This window comes from Mizuhopecten yessoensis, unplaced genomic scaffold, assembly GCF_002113885.1.
Source record: "Mizuhopecten yessoensis strain PY_sf001 unplaced genomic scaffold, ASM211388v2 scaffold221, whole genome shotgun sequence".
NCBI lineage: Eukaryota > Metazoa > Mollusca > Bivalvia > Pectinida > Pectinidae > Mizuhopecten > Mizuhopecten yessoensis.
The window spans coordinates 89,878-102,757 of record NW_018403438.1 but is presented as its reverse complement, the minus strand read 5'-3'; the positions used below and the strand labels follow the sequence as shown (position 1 = coordinate 102,757).

General features: G+C 39.6%; 1 protein-coding gene and 1 long non-coding RNA gene across 3 annotated transcripts in view; one reads left to right on the top strand and one right to left on the bottom strand.

Moving 5' to 3' along the window:
* Positions 1 to 12,880, bottom strand: part of LOC110442041 (synapsin-like) — a 174,831-nt gene that overhangs the window by 113,316 nt on the left and 48,635 nt on the right. For both annotated transcript variants that reach the window (XM_021485558.1, XM_021485486.1), the window contains exons 5-6: positions 8,951 to 9,101; positions 1,862 to 1,951 (exon numbers count right to left, since the gene is read on the bottom strand). In XM_021485558.1, the coding sequence (XP_021341233.1) occupies positions 1,862 to 1,951; positions 8,951 to 9,101 (241 nt within the window). The remainder of the gene's footprint in view (positions 1 to 1,861; positions 1,952 to 8,950; positions 9,102 to 12,880) is intronic.
* LOC110442396 lies at positions 458 to 1,433 on the top strand. Its single transcript, XR_002462016.1, has 2 exons — positions 458 to 863; positions 944 to 1,433. It is a non-coding gene; the product is annotated as an uncharacterized LOC110442396 (long non-coding RNA).

The window sequence follows — 12,880 nt, the reverse complement described above, 5'->3', positions numbered from 1 at the left end:
CAACTGATTATAAGTCTGGACAAACAGAAGTCAGCAACTGATTATAAGTCTGGACAATTTGATGGAACCTTGTTCCTCTCGGTGTACAGATTTCTCTGATGTACGTAACCATTTTACTCCAAATAAAAATATTTTTCTGTTTACAGCAAAATTCACTTATGGCAAACACATAACTGATTTTACAAAAGCCAAAATTTGTTAAAGAATTTGATGCACAATCAACTGCTTGCCACAGGAGATAAGGTTTTTTTTATTACTTTGTTAGTTGAAACAAAAATATGTATCAGAGAACGTTGTTAGTTTGGACACTTTGGTTTGTTTACAAGGGAACCTTGTTAGTACAGACAAAAATCTTTTTTGCGTAAAATGGAAGCTTGTTTCTCTAAACATTTGGTTTGTGTGAAGAATGAAATCCGAAAAATCCAGACACAAAATGGTCTGTGCATATCATAATGGGCCTTTGCTTGTCCAGACAGAATTATCCCTTTGTATAGGTTTGTGAACAAGGAAACTTATTCTTACTCCAGTTGCTTTAAAATAATGATCAGGCTTTTTTTTCTTTTTTTTTCTTACAACACACTTATTTGCATTTGGAATGTGCATCTAGAATTTACAAAAGAAAAAACCCACTCAGGTAAATTTTTAAATACTTTATAATAACAGTAACTGTGTTTTGTTATGATCTTAAGTTTACAATAAGGCAGTACATCAAACTTAAACTTTCTTACAGAGGGATGAATTCAGATGACAGTCTGATGATATGACTCAATGATTTTAAAATAACATTTACTGCACATATGCATAAATATCACCAACTGGTCACGTCTAGACCACACATACTGCACTGAATCAGCTTGGGACAGGTAGATATGTTGTGTAGCAATGACACTCGGTACAGAGGCAGTATCCCAACAATGCAGTACAATACACTATCTTGGGACAGGTAGATATTTTGTGTAGCAATGACACTCGGTACAGAGGCAGTATACCAACAATGCAGTACAATAAACTATAGACCTGTGAGTATCTAATATTTGAAGGGAGACAACTCTAAATATTAACACAAAACCTCAGCCAAGGTGTCAAGCCAGTATAGGTTTTCTCAGGGTTCTTTTGTTCAACTTAAGATTCTACATATGATTCAGATAAACTTCAGCCACAATAGCAACTTTCTCTATAACAAATGAACACATACAGCACTTTAAAACCGAAGACAACACAAAATATCAGTCAACTCAAAATTATCTTCTGTGGAGTTCTAAGTGTGGGAGGGAACCAGAGTACCCGGAGAAAACCTACGTGGTGGGGATGGTGGCCCCATATAGCTTTTCGTATCTGATCAGGGAATTGAACCCTGGTCTCCTTGGTGATAAAGCCAAGTGTGACACCTACTGCATTACTTGAAAATATATGAAATGTTGAATGCAAGTAGTTGAACTGAAAACATATTTTACCCTTATCTAAAGTAATTATGGAATCGAAAATATTGTATTGTAATTTCAATTCGCATTCAATTTTAGTTATGTTAATAAAAAAAATCATAGTTCAAATTATTTTTTATTATATTTTTTAACATCATAGGCCAATTCTATTGAAAAATCAATGAAATATGTCTTTATCATTTTATATCAAACAAAATCTAATATCTATAATGGTTATTACAGCAAATGAAAATAAAATGAATCTTATTTGACATTTTATTGTTCTTCATCTGTTGAACAATAATCCATGTAGACTGCATGCGATTGGTTGTGATGTCATTACTAATACATGGCCAGATTTGACATTTAAAACTGCACGTGGCGGAGTGGAATGACAACAGTCGTGATATGAAATTAAAAAAAATGCACAATTAACTCACCATTTCCTTGTGGTTTGGGTAATAGGCCTGCTCGATCAGCGGGAAGTTGTCACGACCTAGCTTCTTCTGGATTTTGATCAATTGAGAGAACTGAAAAAAACAACACGTTTTAAATTCAATTTCAGATTGCTGATCAACATTACAAAAATAAGCACAAAATATTTAATAAATTGGCAATAGAATGTACATGTAAGTTCAAAGTCCTTTTTTCTTTAATTTTTTATGTGACTCATAGAACTTCTGGAAATAATGAATCAAATTAACGTGGTGGGACCCACAGTTTTAATTAAACAATACAGTGGAAAGGCACCCCCAAAAAAATGTAAACAGATCACGTTAAAACAGGGCAAAGTCCTATAGCCATCAGGCTAATGTTTTATAGTCAACAGGCTAATGTTTTATAGTCAACAGGCTAATGTTTTATAGTCAGCAGGCTAATGTTTTATAGTCACCAGGCTAATGTTTTATAGTCCCCAGGCTAATGTTTTATAGTTAGCAGGCTAATGTTTTATAGTCAACAGGCTAATGTTTTATAGTCACCAGTCTAATGTTTTATAGTCACCACGCTAAGGTTTAATAGTCAGCAGGGTAATGGTTTATAGTCAACAGGCTAATGTTTTTTAGTCAGCAGGCTAATGTTTTATAGTCCCCAGGCTAAAGTTTAATAGTCAGCAGGCTAATGTTTAATAGTCAGCAGGCTAATGTTTTATAGTCAACAGGCTAATGTTTTATAGTCACAAGGCTAAGGTTTTATAGTCAGCAGGCTAATGTTTAATAGTCAGCAGGCTAATGTTTAATAGTCACCAGGCTAATGTTTTATTGTCAACAGGCTAATGGTTTATAGTCACCAGGCTAATGTTTTATAGTCACCAGGCTAATGTTTTATAGTCACAAGGCTAAGGTTTAATAGTCAGCAGGCTAATGTTTTATAGTCACCAGGCTAATGTTTTATTGTCACCAGGCTAATGTTTTATAGTCACCAGGCTAAGGTTTAATAGTCAGCAGGCTAATGTTTTATAGTCAACAGGCTGATGTTTTATAGTCACCAGGCTAATGTTCTATAGTCAGCAGGCTAATGTTTAATAGTCACNGCTAATGTTTTATAGTCACCAGGCTAATGTTTTATAGTCAACAGGCTAATGTTTTAAAGTCAGCAGGCTAATGTTCTATAGTCACCAGGCTAATGTTTAATAGTCACCAGGCTAATGTTTTATAGTCAGCAGGCTAATGTTTTATAGTCAGCAGGCTAATGTTTTATATTTAGCAGGCTAATGTTTTATAGTCGCCAGGCTAATGTTCTGTAGTCACCGGGCTAATGTTTTATAGTCAACAGGCTAATGTTTTATAGTCCCCAGGCTAATGTTCTATAGTCGCCAGGCTAATGTTCTATAGTCAGCAGGCTAATGTTTAATAGTCACCAGGCTAATGTTTTATAGTCAGCAGGCTTATGTTCTATAGTCACCAGGCTAATGTTTAATAGTCACCAGGCTAATGTTTTATAGTCAGCAGGCTTATGTTCTATAGTCACCAGGCTAATGTTTAATAGTCACCAGGCTAATGTTTTATAGTCAGCAGGCTAATGTTCTATAGTCAGCAGGCTAATGTTTAATAGTAACCAGGCTAATGTTTTATAGTCAGCAGGCTAATGTTCTATAGTCACCAGGCTAATGTTTTATAGTCACCAGGCTAATGGTCTATAGTCACCAGGCTAATGTTTAATAGTCACCAGGCTAATGTTTTATAGTCAGCAGGCTAATGTTCTATAGTCAGCAGGCTAATGTTTTATAGTCAGCAGGCTAATGCTTTATATTTAGCAGGCTAATGTTTTATAGTCGCCAGGCTAATGTTCTGTAGTCACCGGGCTAATGTTTTATAGTCTACAGGCTAATGTTTTATAGTCACCAGGCTAATGTTCTATAGTCAGCAGGCTAATGTTTTATAGTCAGCAGTCTAATGTTTTATAGTCACAAGGCTAATGTTCTATAGTCAGCAGGCTAATGTTTAATAGTAACCAGGCTAATGTTTTATAGTCAGCAGGCTAATGTTTTTATAGTCACAAGGCTAATGTTTTATAGTCACCAGGCTAATGTTCTATAGTCGCCAGGCAAATGTTCTATAGTCAGCAGGCTAATGTTTTATAGTCAGCAGGCTAATGTTTTATAGTCACAAGGCTAATGTTCTATAGTCCGCAGGCTAATGTTTTATAGTCACCAGGCTAATGTTCTATAGTCGCCAGGCAAATGTTCTATAGTCAGCAGGCTAATGTTTTATAGTCAGCAGGCTAATGCTTTATATTTAGCAGGCTAATGTTTTATAGTCGCCAGGCTAATGTTCTGTAGTCACCGGGCTAATGTTTTATAGTCAACAGGCTAATGTTTTAAAGTCAGCAGGCTAATGTTCTATAGTCACCAGGCTAATGTTTTATAGTCACCAGGCTAAGGTTTAATAGTCAGCAGGCTAATGTTTTATAGTCACCAGGCTAATGTTCTATAGTCACCAGGCTAATGTTTTATAGTCACTAGGCTAATGTTTTATAGTCACCAGGATGTTTTATAGTCACCAGGCTAATGTTCTATAGTCAGCAGGCTAATGTTTAATAGTCACCAGGCTAATGTTTTATAGTCAGCAGGCTTATGTTCTATAGTCACCAGGCTAATGTTTAATAGTCACCAGGCTAATGTTTTATAGTCAGCAGGCTAATGTTTTTATAGTCACCAGGCTAATGTTTTATAGTCAGCAGGCTAATGTTTTATAGTCAGCAGGCTAATGTTTTATAGTCACTAGGCTAATGTTTTATAGTCACAAGGCTAATGTTCTATAGTCAGCAGGCTAATGTTTTATAGTCAGCAGGCTAATGTTTTATAGTCAGCAGGCTAATGTTTTTTTAGTCACCAGGCTAATGTTTTATAGTCACCAGGCTAATGTTTTATAGTCACCAGGCTAATGTTCTATAGTCACCAGGCTAATGTTTATTAGTCACCAGGCTAATGATTTATAGTCACCAGGCTAATGTTTTATAGTCAGCAGGCTTATGTTTTATAGTTAGCAGGCTAATGTTTTATAGTCGGCAGGCTAATGTTCTATAGTCAGCAGGCTAATGTTTTATAGTCACAAGGCTAATGTTTTATAGTTACCAGGCTAATATTCTATAGTCACCAGGCTAATGTTTTATAGTCACCAGGCTAATGGTCTATAGTCACCAGGCTAATGTTTAATAGTCACTACGCTAATGTTTTAAAGTCAGCAGGCTAATGTTTTATAGTCAGCAGGCTAATGTTTTATAGTCAACAGGCTAATGTTTTATAGTCAGCAGGCTAATGTTTTATAGTCAGCAGGCTAATGTTTTATAGTCACCAGGCTAATGTTTTATAGTCACCAGGCTAATGTTTTATAGTCACCAGGCTAATGTTTTATAGTCACCAGGCTAATGTTTTATAGTCACCAGGCTAATGTTTTATAGTCCCCAGGCTAATGTTTTATAGTTAGCAGGCTAATGTTTTATAGTCGCCAGGCTAATGTTCTATAGTCACTGGGCTAATGTTTCATAGTCAGCAGGCTAATGTTTTATAGTTACCAGGCTAATATTCTATAGTCAGCAGGCTAATGTTTAATAGTCACTACGCTAATGTTTTATAGTCAGCAGGCTAATGTTTTATAGTCAGCAGGCTAAAGCAGGCTAATGTTTTATAGTCAGCAGGCTAATGTTTTATAGTCAGCAGGCTAATGTTTTATAGTCACCAGGCCAATGTTTTATAGTCACCAGGCTAATGTTTTATTTACAAACTGTACTCGTATTTACTTAAGGAGTGAATCAGAGGACAGATCAAATGGTGACCTACTTTCAGTCATCCTACCATTCTCTGACACACTGACACACTGATGGAGTGACACACTGAAACTGACACACTGACAGACTCACACAATGACACACTCATGGAGTGACACACTAATGGAGTGACACACTAATGGAGGGACACACTGACACAATGATTGAGTGACACACTGACTCACTGATGGAGTGACGCACTGACACACTGACGGAGTGACACACTAATGGAGTGACACACTGACACACTGATGGAGTGACACACTGACACACAGATGGAGTGACACTGACACACTGACGGAGTGACACACTGACACACTGATGGAGTGACACACTGATGGAGTGACACACTAATGGAGTGACACACTGATGGAGTGACACACTGATGGAGTAACATACTGACACACTGATGGAGTGACATACTGACACACTGACACACTGAAGGAGTGACACACTGACACACTAATGGAGTGACACACTGACACACTGATGAAGTGACACACTGACACACTGATGGAGTGCAAACACTGAAACACACTGGGGGAGTGACACACTGACACACTGATGGAGTGACACACTGACACACTGATGAAGTGACAAACTGACACACTGATGGAGTGACACACTAACACACTGATGAAGTGACACACTGACACACTGATGGAGTGCAAACACTGAAACACACTGATGGAGTGACACACTGACACACTGATGGAGTGACACACTGACACACTGATGGAGTGACATACTGACACACTCATGGAGTGACACACTGACACACTGACACACTCATGGAGTGTAAACATATAGTCTCCTCGGGAAGTACCATTCTCTGACACACTGACACAGTGACTCTGACACACTGACACAGTGACACACTGACAGACTGACAGACTGACACACTGACACACTGACACACTGACTCACTGACACACTGACACACTGATGGAGTGACATACTGACACTGATGGAGTGACACACTGACACACTTACACACTGACACACTGATGGAGTGACATACTGACACTGATGGAGTGACACACTGACACACTGACACACTGACAGACTGATGGAGTGACACACTGATGGAGTGCAAACATATAGTCTCTTCGGGAAGTACCATTCTCTGACACACTGACAGACTGACAGATTGACACACTGACACACTGATGGAGTGACACACTGACACACTGACACACTGATGGAGTGAAACACTGACCCACTGACACTCTGACACACTGACACTCTGACACACTGACACACTGATAGAGTGCAAACATATAGACTCCTCGGGAAGTCCCTTTCTCTGACACACTGACACACTGATGGAGTGACACACTGATGGAGTGCAAACATATAGTCTCTTCGGGAAGTACCATTCTCTGACACACTGACAGACTGACACACTGACACACTGATGGAGTGACACACAGACACACTGACACACTGATGGAGTGCAAACATATAGGCTCCTCGGGAAGTACTGTTCTCTGACACACTGATACACTGATGGAGTGACACACTGACAGACTGACACAATGACCCACTGATGGAGTGACACACTGACAGACTGACACAATGACACACTGATGGAGTGACACACTGACAGACTGACGCACTGACGGAATGACACACTGACACACTGATGGAGTGACACACTGATGGAGTGACACACTGATACACTGATGGAGTGACACACTGACAGACTGACACACTGACGGAATGACACACTGACGCACTGATGGAGTGACACACTGACACACTGATGGAGTGAAACACTGACCCACTGACACTCTGACACACTGACACTCTGACACACTGACACACTGACAGACTGACACACTGATGGAGTGACACACTGACAGACTGACACACCGACGGAATGACACACTGACACACTGATGGAGTGACACACTGACAGACTGACACACCGACGGAATGACACACTGACACACTGATGGAGTGACACACTGCCACACTGACACTCTGACACACTGACACTCTGACACACTGACACACTGATAGAGTGCAAACATATAGACTCCTCGGGAAGAGTGACACACTGACAGAATGACACACTGATGGAGTGACACACTGACAGACTGACGCACTGACGGAATGACACACTGACACACTGATGGAGTGACACACTGCCACACTGACACTCTGACACACTGACACTCTGACACACTGACACACTGACACACTGACACACTGATAGAGTGCAAACATATAGACTCCTCGGGAAGTACCTTTCTCTGACACACTGACACACTGATGGAGTGACACACTGACACACTGACACACTGATGGAGTGCAAACATATAGTCTCCTCGGGAAGTACTGTTCTCTGACACACTGACACACTGATGGAGTGACACACTGACAGACTGACACACTGACACACTGACACACTGACAGACTGATGGAGTGCAAACATATAGTCTCCTCGGGAAGTACCATTCTCTGACACACTGACACACTGATGGAGTGACACACTGATGGTGGGCAAACATATAGTCTCCTCTGGAAGTACCATTCGGGGACTACTTGCTTCACAGATTTTTTATTTTCCAAAACAGATGACAGTGCGCAGTGATTTCTGCTGTCTTATTGCTGTATTAGAACTGATGACATTTGGCAGTGATTTCTGCTGTCCTATTGCTGTATTAGAACTGATGACAGTACGCAGTGATTTCTGCTGTCTTATTGCTGTATTAGAACAGATGACAGTGCGCAGGGATTTCTGCTGTCTTATTGCTGTATTAAAACTGATAAGGAAAATGAACCTGTCTGTTGGAACATCTTTTGTATATCAATTTGATCACTACAGTCTAAAAAATCTACTCATCACAGCCTGGCTTGCGATCAGCTATTTTTATGTAATCTCATCCAAGTTTTCCTCATTCCCTTTGTTTGGTTCACTGGATTTGTCACATTCCCTTTGTTGGAAATGCTCAGTTCATTGGATTTGTCAAAAAAGTTTTGCTGTTTAAAGAACACTAAGCACTTCTAGAAAGTACAGAACCACTCCTTAAATTTCATCTTTGACTTGTAAATTCTCAAAACAATCTGAAATAAAATCAATCTAGAGATTCCACCAAATTGCATGTACACTGAGAAGCTTGTCAGCCAGGACATTTACAGTTAGTGTGGTTTACAGGTTTTGAAGATCTAACTACACTATTCCAGAGTCTCCGTGATTAAGAAACACAAAAACATGGTTTTATATAAGCCAGTATGTTAAAGTGCTGATAACGTACCACCCACGGCCGATCCTGGAAGTTGTAGATAGAATGGAGAGAGTTGACGCTAGGAATACCGCCATATTGAAATCCGATGAGCAAGTTCTTCCAGTCCTCCGTGGCGTCCCTCACATTTTGTCGTATGAGCAGGAAATCAGGTTTGAATGATCTGATGAAATACGAAATGAATACAGATATCAATTTATTCAAAAGATTGCTTTGGCAACCAAAACAGGTTTTCAAATTTCACCAAGATATTTTCAATGGTTTAAAGTTTACAGGCAAGATAATATTTCACTGAAAAATTTTGCACTTATTTGACCTTTGATCTATAATGATGAAGGTCTAATTCATTTAAAATCATTTTTGACTTGAGGTCTTACAACTCATCAGTATACAATACATACCATACATTATAAAATATACAATACATTTCATATAATACAAAATACAGAGACAGTACAGCTAACTGTAAAATCTGAAGCATGAGCTGTACATTAAGTGTAGGTTAAGTTCACATTTTATTTTATTTGTTTCAAAAAAAAAAATTTCAAAAAAGTGATAATTTCTTTATGTGACTGTGACCTTTTAACGCTACACTGGGCCCATTCTGTGGATGTTGAAGTATACATGAAATATCAAGATATCCTCTATCTTCAACATGTTAAAAGGGCTGGTCGGGGGAAAAAAATACAAAATAAATGGGTCTAAATGCGTTCTCTGGCCTTCCAAAAGTTATACCACGGCAATATGATGGTCAAGTTCTGCTTGCAATGTCCAGTTTTGACCACTGAAATCTCGGGGAAGCCCCGCGTAAACTTGGCGCAGATCTATTTATATATGTCATGTGGTTGTTTCGAAAGTGAGGCAGTGAAGATAACAACAATAGCACACCTTCATGTGCCATGTCGGACAAGACAGCAATACTATACGTAAATAATTGTTTTCAAAGGTCATGTATGATGCAAGTGTAGTATTCCTACCTATATGTTGTTGTTTTATATAACGGTATTGATACCTCGTGCCTGTCATGACTTTTGCATGCATTTCTTTCTTTCGTCACAATGATTACATTTGGCCTTGTTGGTGATGCGCATGCGGTAAAATTACATCACTGATCAGGGTCGATTGAGAGTTTTAGACTGTCAGGTGACGATCTAGGATTTCTTTAACATAATTATAATTTTTACTCTTAGGGAGTGAATTTCATCAAATTTGTATCGGTATATTTCATAAGAAGGTATTTTAAACATGTGTATGCCATTTTAGCAAATATGCCATTTTTTCCCCGACCAGCCCCTTTAAAATGTTCAGCCTGGATATGATTTCGCTTAACATTTACCACTCAGAGGTCCTCATTTCTGTGCACTGAATGCACATACACTTTGTGTTTCATCAAGATTGTCAAACTGTTTACAGCATTATACTGAATCGCAGAATTTTTGTACTTGACTTTTGACCTCAAGGTGAAGGTCACTGACCTAATGACTTTCTATGAATGAAGCTGGTATTCTTCAATTTTCATAAAGACGCCTTTAACAGTTTAAAACATAAAAGAAATTATTACAAGCAGAATCTGTCAATCCTTACAACTCCTGTTCATTAAATCCTGACACCTAACAGGCATCTTCCTATGTTTGATAGCACTGCCATCTTTATTAACTTCTGTTGACTTCAGATATCTTTAAGCTCTTTCGCCAGTGCCAGAATATCAATAATCCAGTACAATGTGATTATCAACGTTAGGAACAGTTACAAGCAACCTGGATCAACCAAACAAGATTCCTCAAGAATCCCCAATTCCAACACATCAAGACATATTATGATTGATCCAGTAGCCGTACTTAGCACAGTTGTAGGCCTGTATCGTATTGATTTTCACACACTCCTACAACAATTAATAATGAACCAAGTTTGTAGAAATGCTATATTCCAGTGCACGTCCTGATGTACGGCACAGTCAGATTGAGCTTTAGCTGATGGCTGTCTCCATTAGTTATCCTTGATTACAATGTCAGACCAGCATCATTGATGTACGTTCTCTGATATCATAAAAGACTAATTAGTTTTCAGTTAGATGGGTTCTAATGTAATAAAGCTTAATAATGTGTCGATCATCCTTTAAGAATTAAGACATTAAATCAATTAAACATTATATATTATCTATAATACCACAGCCTCTCCAGAACCCCCTGAGAGTATCTATAATACCACAGCCTCTAGGGAGCACCCTGGGGATATCTATAATACCACAGCCTCTACATAGCACCCTGGGGATATCTATAATACCACAGCTTCTAGGGAGCACCCTGGGGATATCTATAATACCATAGCCTCTACGGAGCACCCTGGGGATATCTATAATACCACAGCCTCTACATAGCACCCTGGGGATATCTATAATACCACAGCCTCTACGGAGCACCCTAAGGATATCTATGATACCACAGCCTCTACAGAGCACCCTAAGGACATCTATAATACCACAGCCTCTACGGAACACCCTGGGGATATCTATAATACCACAGCCTCTACGGAGCACCCTAAGGATATCTATGATACCACAGCCTCTACAGAATACCCCAAGGACATCTATAATACCACAGCCTCTACATAGCACCCTGGGGATATCTATAATACCACAGCCTCTACGGAACACCCCAAGGACATCTATAATACCACAGCCTCTACGTAGCACCCTAAGGATATCTATGATACCACAGCCTCTATGGAACACCCTGGGGATATCTATAATACCACAGCCTCTACAGAGCACCCTAAGGATATCTATGATACCACAGCCTCTACAGAATACCCCAAGGACATCTATAATACCACAGCCTCTACATAGCACCCTGGGGATATCTATAATACCACAGCCTCTACGGAACACCCCAAGGACATCTATAATACCACAGCCTCTACGTAGCACCCTAAGGATATCTATGATACCACAGCCTCTACGGAACACCCTGGGGATATCTATAATACCACAGCCTCTACAGAGCACCCTAAGGATATTTATGATACCACAGCCTCTACATAGCACCCTAAGGATATCTATAATACCACAGCCTCTACGGAGCACCCTAAGGATATCTTTGATACCACAGCCTCTACGGAACACCCCAAGGACATCTATAACACCACAGCCTCTACGTAGCACCCTAGGGATATCTATGATACCACAGCCTCTACAGAACACCCCAAGGACATCTATAATACCACAGCCTCTACGTAGCACCCTAGGGATATCTATGATACCACAGCCTCTACGGAACACCCTGGTGATATCTATAATACCACAGCCTCTACAGAACACCCTAAGGATATGTATGATACCACAGCCTCTACGGAGCACCCTAAGGATATCTATGATACCACAGCCTCTACGAAACACCCTGGGGATATCTATAATACCACAGCCTCTACGGAGCAACCTGGGGATATCTATGATACAACAGCCTCTACGGAGCACCCTGGGGATATCTATAATACCACAGCCTCTACGGAGCACCCTGGGGATATCTATTATACCACAGCCTCTACAGAACACCCTTAGGATATCTATAATACCACAGGCTCTACATAGCACCCTGGGGATATCTATAATACCACAGCCTCTACTGTACACACAAACCAAAGTGTCAAGACTGACAAGGTTGTACTGTACACAAAACCAAATTGTCCAGACTAACAAGGTTCTACTGTACACACTAACCAACATGTCCAAACTTTCAAGGTTTTACTGTATACACACACACCAACATGTCCAGACTAACAAGGTTCTACTGTACACAAAAACCAACATGTCCAGACTAACAAGGTTCTACTATAAACACAAACCAAAGTGTTCAGACTAACAAGGTTCTACTGTACACACTAACCAACATGTCCAGACTAACAAGGTTCTACTATAAACACAAACCAAATTGTCCAGACTAACAA